Source organism: Physella acuta, unplaced genomic scaffold, assembly GCF_028476545.2.
Source record: "Physella acuta isolate Inbredline_101_S28 unplaced genomic scaffold, ASM2847654v3 ptg001630l, whole genome shotgun sequence".
Lineage (NCBI taxonomy): Eukaryota > Metazoa > Mollusca > Gastropoda > Physidae > Physella > Physella acuta.
Window position 1 is genome coordinate 33,639 of NW_026733144.1, and position 16,214 is coordinate 49,852.

General features: G+C 34.7%; 1 protein-coding gene across 6 annotated transcripts in view; it reads right to left on the bottom strand.

The window, feature by feature from the left end:
* The window catches only part of LOC131929449 (uncharacterized), a 62,620-nt gene that overhangs the window by 11,422 nt on the left and 34,984 nt on the right, over nucleotides 1–16,214 (bottom strand). Inside the window, exon 1 of one of the 6 annotated variants that reach the window (XM_059285661.1) lies at nucleotides 13,651–13,735. The exons of 2 other annotated variants lie outside the window; for them this stretch is intronic. Coding sequence is in view for 1 of the 4 variants with exons in the window: in XM_059285659.1 (XP_059141642.1) it covers nucleotides 13,100–13,123 (24 nt within the window). In the remaining 3 variants the exon portion in view is untranslated. Of the gene's footprint in view, nucleotides 1–282; nucleotides 307–2,843; nucleotides 2,865–13,099; nucleotides 13,615–13,650; nucleotides 13,736–16,214 lie in introns of those variants that run through there. 3 more of the 6 variants (XM_059285659.1, XM_059285664.1, XM_059285663.1) reach the window with 3 other exon arrangements.

The following is a 16,214-nucleotide window of genomic DNA, read 5'->3' on the forward strand; positions in this document are numbered from 1 at the left end:
TACCCTCTATCAACAATAGGATAATAATTTCTACAATATATGATGGTGTCTTTCAATAGTAAGAAAACAATAATAACAACATAGAATTCTATGTTAGTTATCCTCTGTCAACAGTAAAAAAAATAATAAAAGTATTAATTATTATGGATGTATTTTAATAACTATGGAATATATACTTTGCCTAATCTTTGTTTCTAGAAAAGTATTTTTACAACCACTTGGTGGATTCAGGTCTGATCACTTAAGGTTCTCATAAAATTGTAATACCCACTTATCACAGACCTAGTTTTTAAGCAGTTTTACAGTGCAGAAAATGTGTGCTGTACACTCAACAGACATACGTAAAATAATCCCTTTTTATGGTGTGTAGATACTTTGAGACTATGTGTGTTCTTGAAAGGCACACAATGTCAGTAGCCAGGAGTATAAAATTTAAAAAATCACTGAAGCATAAAACACAAGAGAACTATGGCATTCTTTATTTAAAATAGGCCTATTGATACCAGAATGTTCTAAAAAATGTGTGCACCTGCTGTTAGCTTGATGTTGTTATATATTCCAGTTGCTTAAAAGGTTATTAGCGTTCTATTGTATTAAACTAAGGGCACATAATTGTGAAAATGACTGAAATTATTGTCTAAGTTAAGGGTCGGTTATCTTTTTTAGTCCACAGCATTTTTACACATTTATTTTTTGCTATCTGAACTCTACTTCATCAGCCCCTTGTGTCTTGGGCATGAATGGGAAATGATAATGATTTTCTGCTGTAATATGTAAAGAGTCAAACTAAAAACTATATATTAGTATTCTAATTATAAAAACTACATTACAGCTTATCCTGTATGTACATTGTCCAAAAACTTTTCCTTGAACAACTTATAAAATTAGCAGTGCCAAAGATGTATGAACATACAAAGCTAGTTATCATACTAGACATGACACAGGGGATTTCTGTGTTAACTTGCACAACCTCTAATACTGAGGTGTGCTGTTGCTGAACTGATAGTCCCATTTGTATATTTTACCTCACACTAAAAACACATTTAAAAGTTGAAAGCTACATGTCAAGATGGTTTATGTAAACATAATTGTATTACTTAAATGTCATTGATGCAAAAGTAAACATAGCAGCCTACAAGAGATAAACATGACAGCATCAGAAACCCCAACCTATTACTGTGAAATATTAATATCCACACAGTGAAACAAAGCAAAGTAAGAAATGTTTAAAATGTTTTAAATCTAAATACTATTCTAAAAATATTAAATATAACTTAGATCTAGAAATGAATCTTAGTGTTGTGGTGTGATAAATCTAAAATGGCTGAGCCTACAAAACTGTTTTTTCTCTTCATTTTTAAGGTTTGGTATTGAAGTTTTTTAATGACCAGATTAGCCATACAAATATTGACACATTTAAAAAAAAATCAACATCAAACCAGTAATAAAAACTTCTTATATTCATACCCACATCTTTATTTAGCTAGTAAGTCTGATACTGAAACATCAACCACAAATGTAATTCTTAAGGTTACAAATTGGTAACCCATCATAAAGTTTTCAATGCTAGAATATCAAGGTTATTGGCAATAGTATCATCTCCTTAGCATTAAACATAATTGACTTTTAACAGCTGTTAAAGTTGAAGCAATTTTTAAACTAGCACAACTAACAGTTTAATTAAAGTGTAATGTAGTGCAGTTAAGACTACTAAGTACTAGATCTGGGTGAGTCAGAGAGCTAAGTGTTTGTGTTGGCTTGAAGTTTAGTCAGGTTGTCTCTGTGTCATGGCTTCAACTAAAGAATCCATTTCAACTTTAACTCAAATTTTATAGCTTTAAAAATAAAATGAATAAACTATCTAAGCTACTTGTTTAGATTCTATCTATAAATGTTAAGAATAGTATAACGAATGAGAATGAGGTCACTAAAGTATAAAAATAAAAGTAACAAACATACAATCATATTAAAATAATTATTTTTATTAAAATAATAAAAATGATATGAGATCTACTAGATTCTAGTCTAATTATTTAAAAAAAAATCGATGGACGATGCTCAGCAAGACACAGGAAATAATAATTATAATAGTAATAGCGTCCACACCAGGCTCTCTATTCGGTAATCTATCGTTTTAGGTACGTAAAATTGCCGCGGCTAGTAATGTCCGAAAAAGTTACCTCATTGTCAAGGCTTTAATAAAAGTATATTGTGATATATTTGTGTCAAATATTATAGATAAATGAATAATAAACCTAAATCAATGGCTAAATATATCAATAATAGGCAAGAAATTAACTTTAAACAGCAGCGTTTGTGAGCAAGATATGCTATATAAAAAGCGGCCATCTGTAAGTTAGAGTGGCAGCCCCTGAATATTGCGCTATAAATTTACAATAAAAAAAAAATAAACAAGATTAACAGTGTCCGCCCCCCGAAGAAAGTTTACCGCCCCCCCCCCCCCCCCCGAAAATTTCAAGTGCCCCCCCCCCCCCCACATCACTAGTCTTCATCATTTATTACTAAAAAGTTTTAATTCAATTGTTTAAAAACAGGTAGATCTACATAAATGAAACAAGGAAACATTTTTGTATTTTTCAAAACATAAATCCCCCTGAAAATGTGAAATAATTATTAAAATTTAAGGAGTCACCTGTTTTTCACATTACTAGTCGCGGGCGATTTTAGTATATTTTACGACTTTACGTACCTAAAACGATAGATTACCCTCTATTCTAGATTCTATAACTACAAGTAAATAACAAACAGATTATAGTCTAGAATGTAATATTATATTGATAAAACTGTCAATTTATTAATATAATGCGATTGGCACTCGAAACCTATTTTGAAACTTAGGATCCTTATCGAAATGCGTAGTTCCTAGAGTAGTCTGCAAGTGCAAACATTCCTCCTCCCAAAACAAGATCATCCCAGGAACAAGCCAGATACAAAGCAAATGTTCTGCCAAATATAATATAGAACCTAGATCTAGATCTAGTTGTAAACTGATGTAATAGTATTAAAAATGCACTAGTTTCCGAGGGGGGGGGGGGATGGGCATTGGTTAAAGTATATATTTTCTATTTAGTCCGTGGGTGAGGAGGCGTTAAACGTGCTCCTGAAAAAAACTCTGGGCCCGTGACTGAAACTAGCCATAGGCTATTATTACACTGATAATTTTGTCTATAATCTAACTAAAAGATATTACAAAAGGCAATATTTTGGAGGCTCTCTAGCAATGGGGCGGGGGGGGGGGGGGGCGGGAGCTTCTAGCAATCGGGGGCCTCTGGCTAGTGCCATGAGCCATGTCAGCTTTTCCCTTAAGTTTTTGTTCCAAAATATTCTCAATGGTAGTGCCCCCCCCCCCCCTCCTCGAAGAAATGCCTGAAACTTTGCCTTTAACCCGTCACTGCCAGGAAGCAACCAATGCTACTCCCCACCCTCCCGGATACGTTGAGAAGCATAGCGTGTCAAATGTGCAGTAACGTGCTCACACGAACAAAGATTTTACTGATGATCATTATGCAAAAGCTCTCATTGTTTTAGATTGTAGATCAACACAGGCTAAATGTGTAGAATTTCAAGTGTTTTTATAAAGTAGACTCTTGAAATGTTTTTAAAAATAAATAAAGTGATGGTGGGATTTAAAATAGAAAACTGAAATTGCTAAAGGTGACACATTTTTATGTTGTATATTATTCATCATCATTTCCCGTTCGTGCCCAAGACACATGGGGGCAGATGAAGTAGAGTTCATCTGCTTCAGCGACCTCGTCATATGAAGGGATAGCGTAGTCAGATCTACGTGTCTATTTATGGATAAATCAGCCATTCATATACAAATCAACTTTTCAATTGTTTTCTACCAACTGGGCGCTCCATAATTTTGGCGCCCGGACCTGCCGCTCTCCCATCAACCACGTCACTGAACTAAGGGCTTATTCGTATATAGTCTATCCCTAAATCAAACCAAAGATTTAAATTTAATCTAAACTCGAACCCATTTATTCTGTTTCTCCAACATGATTTCAAACCACGTGGGCTGTATAAAACCATATAAAATCCGAACTCAAAATCTAACATCTCTATTTTCAATGCTCGGATACACAACAATAGTGACAAGCAGAAAATCCATAACTATATGAAACATTTTGAATATCATCAATTAAAGCAAAACAATTTCCACTACAGAAGTAGACAAACCTATGCTCCGCTTAATTCGCGCGTACCAGACTTTACGATGAAGGGGACGTGTGAATAGAATTGTGAGTAATTTACAATTTGTAATTGGGCCTACTCGTTTAGTCTGATCTCTAACAATGGGTCATTTACACTGAAGTTGAGAAATTATGCAGCTGATGACAAAAACATAATACAAAAAATAAAAAATAAAAATAAAAACTAATTTCAATGTGAATAAGATTAAGAAGCAGAAGAGCTGACTTATAAATATTCATGATCATAACAAAAACCCGCATACAAAAATATCGGATATAATAGAAGCAAAAAGTCAAAGAATAACAGCCCTTTTCTTCGAGCACTTTGGTACCTTTTATATTGGATTACTTTAAAGCCTGTGTCAAGATTCCGTAGCTCGAGATTCTATTCTTAGCTTTTGTGTGTTTGTATATAAAGTTTACTCAGCCTATTCAGTATAGAATACCTATATATAGCTGACTGCTAAGGTAGTGTGGTTTACAGTTTCAATTTCATGCTACGAAAAAGCTCAATGAATAAACTTGTTTGGTCCTAAATGAATGGATTTTAAAAAGGCTCTCCTGTCTTTTGAAATAACGTTCAGGTATAATGTTCAGGAGTTGAAGAAATAAAGTACTAATAATTAATTTAAATCCGCGCCTTTTTCATTTGGATGCTACTTTTAAAACCAACAGATACTAGAGTGAATAACTATAGTGAATGTCTGTAGTTCTGTCTATGTAAATATTTTCAATAAAAAACATTACACACATAAAATATATAAGATTATAACTAACAATAACGTTAAGAATTAACTTTGATTAAAGAAAGATATATTGCATGTACTAAACATTTAGTTTGGGAATAAGAAGTGGTATAAATTAAAGGTACGCACACCGTTAAGAATGTAATACACACGTTGAAATGTGAAACAGCATGCCAGTATTCCACACGTATGTAGCGGTGGTTAAAAGATGTTTTACTGATGAGTTACGTGAAGTATAGTAGGGAGTGGGGACTCAGCGGTGATAGATTGTATTGACGCCCCTATCATTTTTCCCCCCACTGTCACACATACACATATAAGCCTCAATATTCACATAGGGTCTTCATATGCATGTGTGTACATTTTTACATTTTAACAAATATTTTTATATACATGTACACACAAACACACATATTTAAATATAAAGTGCCCCCAAGTCGTGATTATATATTTCTGTCCTTATTTATATTTTCCAGGAGGCTTTCAAGTGGATGTTGTTGAAAAGTCAAGTAGGAAGTCAAAAAATTTCAGTTGTTTTTTCTCGACGTCATACGTGGTCGACTCACTTACCCATAATGTCGCTATCACGGCTGTCCATTATTCTTAACACAGTTATACTTAGTTATAGTTTCACTTAGTTTTACCATCATGCAGTGAGCAATAAATTAATTTTTTTTAATGCCGGGGGTGTTAAACCTTCCATGTGACAAGACTTAGTCCATGAGCATTGTAAAGTCCCGTCTTGACGTTTGAGACTAAAGCCACTGAGACAACGTTACTGCCGGCTAGTTGAGTTGTTCCCTCGTCTTTCACACAGGAACAACGACACGGATGTGAAGCAATGCGCACAATTAATTAAAATAATTTAGTTTAGTTCAGTTGGGACGTACGTCACTCCAGGATTTAGGTTTGTTAACCGACGCCCGGTCTCCCCCATCCCCAGGATGATATAAAAAGTGTAGATCAAGTAGATGGGATTTCCCGGTACTTGTGGTATGTTTGTGATAACGCACATACACATAGATATTTACACATATCTGGTGATGCAAGTGTTATGTCACAACGCACATACACACAGATATCTACACTGTGTTATGTGACTACATACGTGTAGATATTCATGTGTTGCCACTGGTTTATGTGACAACACACATACGAATAGATATTTAAACATATCTGGCGATGCCACTGTGCTATGTGACAACACACATACGTAAAGATATTCACATATATCTGGTGATGCCAGTGTTATGTGATACTCTACTCATGTAATTCACTTATTTATGTGACAACACACATACGTATAGATATTCACACATATCTGGTAGTGCCACTATGCGTGTTCAACAAATAAATTAATATTAATCAAACTGAATGCTCGGTCTCGAGACAAGATTTCTTATGTTGCCACGTTAGAGCTTTAATATGTCAAGTCTGTTGTAAAAATAGCTTCCGCCCAGTGGTTTATTGATATGTAAATACTACAGCTAGGTGATTCATATAATATCAACGCCTCACGATTACATGTAAACATTTTCTTTCGATTAACGATGTCAAAGGTTCAATTATAAACTTGGACAATACAGTTTAACGCACAGCTTATCTGAGGGGTAAAACACATTTTTAACATCTGATATTAATATGAACTGTGTCGATATAAAGATGCGTATGTGAACGTATTGCTAAATATGTGAACATCGAGATGTACGTTTAATCAAGGAGTGTGTGTGTATGTGTGTGAATATACACGAAAGGTGTGGGTGGACTGTAATGTAAAACAATTATGCGTGCTTCAAGATGTGTCAGTGTGTATCAACATCAAGATGTGTCAGTGTGTATTAACATCAAGATGTGTCAGTGTGTATTAACATCAAGATGTGTCAGTGTGTATTAACATCAAGATGTCTGAGTGTGTATTAACATCAAGATGTGTCAGTGTGTATTAACATTAAGATGTCTGAGTGTGTATTAACATCAAGATGTGTCAGTGTGTATTAACATCAAGATGTCTGAGTGTGTATTAACATCAAGATGTGTCAGTGTGTATTAACATCAAGATGTGTCAGTGTGTATTAACATCAAGATGTGTCAATGTGTATTAACATCAAGATGTGTCAGTGTGTATTAACATCAAGATGTGTCAGTGTGTATTAACATCAAGATGTCTGGGCGTATATTAACATCAAGATGTGTCAGTGTGTATTAACATCAAGATGTGTCAGTGTGTATTAACATCAAGATGTGTCAGTGTGTATTAACATCAAGATGTCTGGGCGTATATTAACATCAAGATGTGTCAGTGTGTATTAACATCAAGATGTGTCAGTGTGTATTAACATCAAGATGTGTCAGTGTGTATTAACATCAAGATGTGTCAATGTGTATTAACATCAAGATGTGAGAGTGTATGAGAAGATCAAGATGTGAGAGTGTGTATAACATCAAGATGTAAGTGTGTGGGAACATCAAGATGTGAGAGTGTGTGGGAACATCAAGATGTGAGAGTGTGTGAGAACATCAAGATGTGAGAGTGTGTGAGAACATCAAGATGTAGGCTACGTGCCCATCAAAAAGTGTAAGTCTATTATATTATTTCTTAATTAGAATAACTGCACCATGAAGCACCCTCGCTTCTTAATTAGACCACCTACATAATTAAGCACACCACCACATCTCGACTAAAAATATTCGGCCCCGCATCATCAAACTGCGAACTTTTAAAATTAATGTAAGTTAATTAACCCTCTAACGACCCACTGTCTAATACTGGGTCATTTACCCAGCGCAGTGTAAACAAATTAATTAAAACAAGCCAATTGATCGCTACAAGAGTTACGTCTGAGTTTATCGCTGGTCGTAACGAAATAAGCGTGAGAAAAAAATAATTATCCTCAATTAGATTATAAGATTAATTGCTACGTAATGCTTTTTTTTTTTACAAAATGTGAAATATATAAGAAAATAAAATATGAAGAAAAAGAAATTAAAGACGAATTTTTAAAAAGTATCGACATTTATCTGTTTTGTAAGAAACAAACGTAGTGTGGTTAATGATAAGCCGCAAACATAATTCTTTTTTATAATCATATTTTTAAAAAATGAAAATGTTTCTAATGGCGAATCAAAAAACACATTTACATAATGATGTTCGTCTCAATTAAATAGACGCTTTTAAAGCGAAGTTATTTCATTCTATAGATCATGTGAAAGAAAATTAAATAGACACGTTTTATTACTTTGTATGGGAAACAAGTTAATAAAAAGTCTAGTGACAATTTAAGCGCAATTTCCTTAATTAATTTTTTGTGACCGAACGAAAGGATATTTTTGAAAACTTTCTTCGGCAATATTGTTCTAAATTATGGCAGAAATCAATTGGTACATGTTTCAAGTCGCTAAGTGGTCTGGTTGCCGAGATATGGGCCAAAAAACTGCATTTTTCGAGGTTTTTCGGCTTTTCCGCGAAATCCAGGAAGGAATTCCGGGAATTTTTTTGGCCCACAATCATCCTCGGAACTTGCTTAACATATTTGCTTTTGGAACTAGTCCTCGATATTGCTTCGTTGAGGAGGAGATACGACTTAAAGCTGCGGACACACATCCATCCACCCATCCATCCAGAAATAACGAATTAATAATCGCAATTGTCAGTATGGAAATTGCGCTAAAAAAACAGAACGCGGACATCACGTGAAGCTCATATGTTAGGTAAAACTGCCGACTGAAAATGTAAACCGAAACATACATTTTCTATTTCAATTCGAAAACAAAGCTAAAGTAGCTCTACAGAAAATTTTGTTTTATTGCGAGATGACCGTTTAATAGGCTAAAAAAACAACGCAGGTTACTAAATATATTTTCTCAGGTATGAACATTTTTTTAAAAATAAATTCGGGGCTGAGAAGAAGCGGTGCTGGAAAGCGCAACCTGTTTCTTGTGTGAGCTGTAGGACTGGCTGACGTGTCTTCTAAACTGTAGATCTCCAGGTAAAAATACGGCCACAGCCAGTAGGGTCTATTCGAGACTGGTACTTTTAAGCCCATTTCGCTCAAGAACCAGAGTTAGCGACAGAGGACAACTTACTAAGCGACAGAACATTTAGTTCATGAGTAGTTAGCCCTAGGACAACTGACTTAGCGACAGAACATTTAGTTCAGTGAATAGATAGCCCTAGGACAACTTACTAAGCGACAGAACATTTAGTTCACCACCAAATTAGCTGACGACATTTAATTAACGACAACGAATTTCAAGGACAACTGATTTAATGACAGACATTGAGCGAACGAATCCCGCAAACAGCTCTATAGTTATTGACCCAGTCTCCAAGAGTAATATACAGTAGAGTATCAAGGACAGTGTGGGTGGGGCGGCTGCCCGGGTGCCGAACCTAAGGGGCGCTAAAAGGAGTATTTTTAAAAATCCTAAAAAGCTCATTTTCAGCTGGGGTATTTAATTATACATAGCGTTAAGTTAAGAACGTAAACAACGACATGGCATTACACACTGATTTATTGGATTCCCGCATTAATTGCGTGGCACCACAATAAAAACATTTACGATATAATTTGATGCAGATAATCGTATGGCGATGTAGATAATAGTAAGGTGATGCAGATAATAGTATGGTGATGTAGATAATAGTGTGGTGATGTAGATAATAGTGTGGTGATGTAGATAATAGTGTGGTGATGTAGATAATAGTGGGGGTGATGTAGATAATATTGGGGTGATGTAGATAATAGTGTGGTGATGTAGATAATAGTGTGGTGATGTAGATAATAGTGGGGTGATGTAGATAATAGTGGGGTGATGTAGATAATAGTGTGGTGATGTAGATAATCGTATGGTGATGTAGATAATAGTGGGGTGATGTAGATAATAGTGTGGTGATGTAGATGTGGGGTGATGTAGATAATAGTGTTCTGATGTAGATAATAGTGTGTTGATGCAGATAATAGTGTGGTGATGTAGATAATAGTGTGGTGATGCAGAAAATCGTATGGTGATGTAGATAATAGTGTGGTGATGTAGATAATAGTGTGGTGATGTAGATAATAGTGGGCTGATGTAGATAATAGTGTAGTGATGTAGATAATAGTGTGGTGATGTAGATAATAGTGGGCTGATGTAGATAATAGTGTGGTGATGTAGATAATAGTGGGGTGATGTAGATAATAGTGTGGTGATGTAGATAATAGTGTGGTGATGTAGATAATAGTGTGAAGATGTAGATAATAGTGTGGTGATGTAGATAATAGTGGGGTGATGTAGATAATAGTGTGGTGATGTAGATAATAGTGTGGTGATGGAGATAATAGTGTGATGATGTAGATAATAGTGTGGTGATGTAGATAATAGTGTGGTGATGTAGATAATAGTGTGGTGATGTAGATAATAGTGTGGTGATGTAGATAATAGTGTGGTGATGGAGATAATAGTGTGATGATGTAGATAATAGTGGGGTGATGTAGATAATAGTGTGGTGATGTAGATGTGTGGTGATGTAGATAATAGTGGGGTGATGTAGATAAAAGTGGGGTGATGTAGATAATAGTGTGGTGATGTAAACAAATGACACAGCAACTCGGGCGCACCGCGCGCACATCAATTTAAAAAAAAACCACTAGGATTTTAGAAAATGTAGAAAGTGATATGACAGATTAGAGAAACACGTCACGCGGGATGTGCGGAAATCTCCACTTCAACAGGGAGTCACGACCATCCCTTACAGCATATAGCGAGGCCATCAGTAAACAACATAAGTATTGCAAACTTTGGACACCAATTGAAAATATAATTTTAACGACGAATATACAGCAGAAAGATTTTTATGGGACACTACCGGAAATTATAATTTTAACCACGAATATACACCAGAAAGATTTTTATGGGACACTAACTGAAAATATCATTTTAACGAGGATTACGCACCAATAAGATTCTATTTCAAAATTCTCCCTTCGTCAATGCTAATAAAGTATATTGACGCTTTTTCTTACGTCGATTTACGCTACATTCAGAATTTCTTTCAGGCATCTCTTCGGGGGGGGGGGGGGGGGGGGGGGGGAGGGGGGATGCACGCCCCACTCCTCCCTCGAAGAACGTCTACCACCCTCAGAAAAAATAGAATTTATATAGAAAATATATACTTTTACCAGTGTCCCCCCCCCCCAAACAAAAACACTTGTAACATTATAAATTAACATTTACTAGTACCAAGCACTATTAATATATTAATATAGGTTTATATAGAACAGATGTAAAACGTGCACCTGTAAAACACAGGGAAACGAAACAAGAATCCGCCTATTCTACGGTTAATGAATTCGGTCAATCCCAGCTAATGGTACACATTAAAAAGTACCACTCTCAATCCAAGCTAAAAGTACACATTAAAAAGTACCACGTTAAATCCCTGCTAAAACTACACATTAAAAAGTACCACTCTCAAACCAAGCTAAAAGTACACATTAATGTATTGCGACGTGTTAGCATAAAAATAAAAAAAAATTTAAATACCGGGTAAGGGGTGATGGGGGTAGGGAGGTCACGATAGTAATCAACTTTTGTAGTCTCGTCATTTTGTTCGTGGATCGATACTTTTCAGAATCAATACAGCACGTGACAATGTATCAGATAATTCATAGGCTTAGTCATAAACCAAATAATTGGATCTTCAATTTTCATTCCATTTATGTTCTAACAGTTTTCTTCGATACAGTTTTAAAACTGGGAGTGTTGATGGAAACAAATAAAAACATCGAATCACTCATGCACAGGGTAAAAAAGTGCAAGAAAAAATACTTTAGGTATATACATTTAGTTTATTTTTAAATAATTTCAAGTTTATTAACAATAACGACAAACTAACTAGTTTTTCGTTAATAGCCTACACTATAATCCAAGGCTTCGATAAGTCAGGTTTGACAAAATAATCACGACAAAATACATTAGTTTTCTGTTAGGAGCCTATAACTTCAATAAGTCATGCTTGACAAAATAATCACGAAAAATACGTTTTCCATTAAGTAGCCTATAACCAAAGACTTCAATATGTCATGTTTAAAAAAATAATCACGAAAAATACGTTTTCCATTAAGTAGCCTATAACCAAAGACTTCAATAAGTCAGGCTTAAAAAAATAATCACAACAAAATACGTTTTCGTTAGGAGCCTATAACCCAAGGTTTCAATAATTCAGGCTGGACAAAATAATCACCACAAAATAGGGCCTACATTAGTTTTCCATTAGGAGCCTATAACCCAAGGTTTCAATAAGTCAAGCTTGACACATTAATCACGACAAAATACACTAGTTTTCCGTTATAAACATAATCTATAACTACAGGCCTCAATAAGTCAAGCTTGACAAAATAATCACAGGACGCCACATACACGTGAGACAGGGTTTAAAAATAGAAAAAGTGTGGAAATACCAGTTTTGAACAGGTGTTTGGAGATTATAATTGAACTGAACATGTCCCGACAAATTGTGACTCAGCACGTGTTATATAAGGCTAACATCATTTCTAAATCTTTAGCCAATTGTCAAGCTTCGTGCCAATTACTTGCATCAAAGCGAGTACTCTTTGTTGTCTCAAAAGTTCCGTGTTACAAATTTTGTTTTTTTTAGATGGATGTAACAGGTGAGGTGGGGTGGAAAGGGTTAAGAAAGTCAACTCTGTATTCGTCTTGTTTGTTGTGTTTTCTTTTTTCTTCTTACACGGTTTGTAAACAAGTGTGTGGTTTATTTCTCGGCTGAAAGCAGAACTTAACGCGCAATGACACATAATTAAATTATCAACAAGTATTTACAACCACGATCTTTATTTGTATTTATTCAAACATAATTTAATAGCTTTAATTAATGTTTATATTTCATATAGACCTAATGTTGCAATCACGGAGAGAGATACGAAATAATGAATGTTTTAAAATGTTAATTAAATTTGTTAGCCTAATTGGTTGGATTTTTAAAATGTCATGCTTAAGCCTAATTACATTTGTAAAAAAAAAACATACAACGAAAATGGTATGTTAACACTTTGCTAGGCTACTTGATCGAGATCTACTCTATGTTATGATTTTTAAAAAAACAACTTAAGTTTTAATTAAGTACTTTTTACTCACGGGTTTAGTACTGTAAGAAACCATGAACAACACAGACTACACACCAATCACAACTAGAAAACGAGTCTTCGATTAGCTAAACTATTAGGAAACCCATTATCACGTTCTATGAATAACTATCCCACTTTGAGTTACGGCGATGCTAGTTTAACAAGTTATTATTATTTAAAAAAAAAATCTATAATATTAATGGGGCCTATCGCATCGCACCGACCGGTTGAGTGGGGCATTCGCGCACAGCAAGCAGACACATGCCCATTCATTGAACGCCACGTTTCTCGTGCGCCATACAATTATAATAATACAAGCAGGTCATTTCAACCGCTTTTAATATTAGACTAGCCTAAACAACATGCTGTTGGCCAAAACAAATGAAAATATTAAACCACAGCTGAACGTGAAAAAAAAGTAGATAAAAAGCGCAAGTATGTAACAGTATCGCTTTATTATTTATTTTTAAAATTATAATTTTAGTTTTAAACAAATAAAAAGTAGCTCCCAGACATTCTGAGTTAAAATCCGTTGTTAATTAATGCAATTTAATACTTAACTATTGTTAAATTAATTTCCTTCTCAGATGTAAGCACTGCATATTCGAGGCTTGGTTTTAACAACTTAACTTCTATCCAGTAGAAATGAATGTATTTTTAGCACAACACGGGTCATGAAATTGTTTTTTTGGCCCAAAGTTCTAAATGTGTAACTGGCAGCTGATAAACAACCTAAGACAGCGCGTGTGTTGAAAGCGGCGATCATACTTGTGCTTACTATGTGGGGAGTTTATCACTAAATAACAGTTTTTATTTGAGAATCTGGGTCACGACACAGCGTCCGGGGTTAACACATTTACACGTCACCGCATAGTTTCCCGAACGTTGTTTGCATGCATAAGACGGCGTAATCGTCTTTAAAATAATTTAAAACAACGTTTTGTGTTAAATGGAACAAAGTGTTCGTAAATTATTTTAGGCATAAGAATACTAATTTTAGGTTTCTTTAAAATAAAATAATCTCAATTTCTTTTCATGCATCTTAATATATTACACCAAACCGTTACCTATTATTTAAAAAAAACAACAACATGTGATAAGTTATTTATAAAAGTGCGAAATACATTTTTACTGTAAAATATCTAACAGAAGTTCAATTTCGATATTAATATTAGTTTAATAAGGTGAGAGACGAGAGATATATTATCTCACCCAAAAAAAATCACGAGATAAAAATTATCGCTGAAATAGAATGATACATCTTTTCATCAGACAGTAGCTACGACGTAGTAGGCCTATATTTAGCGTGAATAATTCAGTGGCGTATGCAGGATTTTTTTGGTAAGGTTATGTACGTATGAGTGTCATTTGGGAAAAGGAGGGGGGTGTCTAAAGATCCATCTTGGGGTGCTAATTTACCCAACACCCTTTACCACTATATACGCCAATGTAACAATGAACTCGGTTTGGGATTTCATGATAAAATATATCATAACATTTTAGAATGAAGATAAAAAGTACTTTGAACAATTAGATAACTAAACTCGAACTTTAAAAGGTGACGAAAGAAAAAAATAAATCACAAAGCGCCGCAAAATATACGATAAAAAAGATAATTAAATCAAACAAAGCGATAAAATTATCAGTCAGTGATAGTTTAAAATGGATTCTTGTGTTTTAGCCCTTTATCTACTGACGGTACATATAAGTACCACTTTAATTAAGTGCCTGTATTATTTTTAATTTAATACGAATTTTTAAAATTATTAAAGTAATTAATAGTATTCTCCCCTGAGTCGCCGTTAGTCGGAGGGATCAATGTTTTTTGAAAATTACTGGTGTGGCGCCATTTTCAATGTCATGCTGATTGGTAGTTCACAATTTTTCTGTACAGTTCTCACACACGTTCCTAATTTCCCTTTGTTTTACCTTATTTTTAAAGTTTTCAACCCCAACTATTTTTCATTGGCACCTACAATAGTCAAGCAAACGCGTTTAACTTCAAGTTATATAATTTTAATCAAATTGTCTTTGTATTAGATCGATGTTTACAAGTGCACTTATAAGTACCGTCAGGGCACATGGTCATTTTTTAGGATTTTTAGAAAATGGCAGAATTTTTTATGAGGAGTTACATAAATATTGTCTTGATAATTAATTATCGAAATGTACTCAAAAAATGATATATACACATTTTAAGAAGGTTAGCATATGGTTTACCTAAGAAATATTGTAATTACATGTTAATTTCTTGTAGTAAAAAAATAACAAGAATAAAGGTATCAGTTGCAGGCTTGTTTACAAGGTTTAGTATACTTCAGTTGTATACCAAAGCCTAGTTCTAGTTGTAAGATTTAATTGATTAGTTATATTTACTGCAATAAACTGTCTTGTCTACAACAAATAGCATTTACGTAATGTATACGCGTAGACTAGTAATATTCCATACTTCTGCATATAGTATAGACCTATAAGGTAAATTTTAATCAGTAAACAGAAAAGAGTAGGCCACTACGGCTATCCTAAACATATTGAGCTCACTTCTATTTATGAACTTTGCACTGTAGTGTAGACTTGTCATAACATTCTAGTAGGCTACAATTGTACTAGTATTACTAGTAGTTGTGTGCTGAATGACTAGGCTTTTGTTTGTTTATGCGGCTCATTGTACTAGCTATCGGAAGCTTCCAGCAAAAACATGTTCATTCCGGCAACCGTTGCCTGTGTTTCTTCCAGACTTTTTTCTCCGGGGGGGGGGGGGGGGCGGACACTAGTAAAAGTGTATGTTTACTATATAAATTCCATCTCGTTCAGAGGTTGGACTTTGCCCCCCCCCCCCCCGAAGAGATGCCTGGAAGAAACTCTGACCGTTGGTACACCAGAAAGACCACAGATAAGATTGAGGGAGCATGACATGTCGACTACTTTTGCTGTGTTTGAGGTCTAAGTTGTGTTCCAATAGAAAATCCAGTAAAAATCGTACTCAAAATACACTTTTGTACTGTATTTATGTGTGAAAATTACAAAAAGTGTAGCAACATCCCACCTATGTCACACTTCTACCTGGCAACATCCCACCTATGTCACACTTCTACCTGGCAACATCCCACCTGTCACACTTCTAC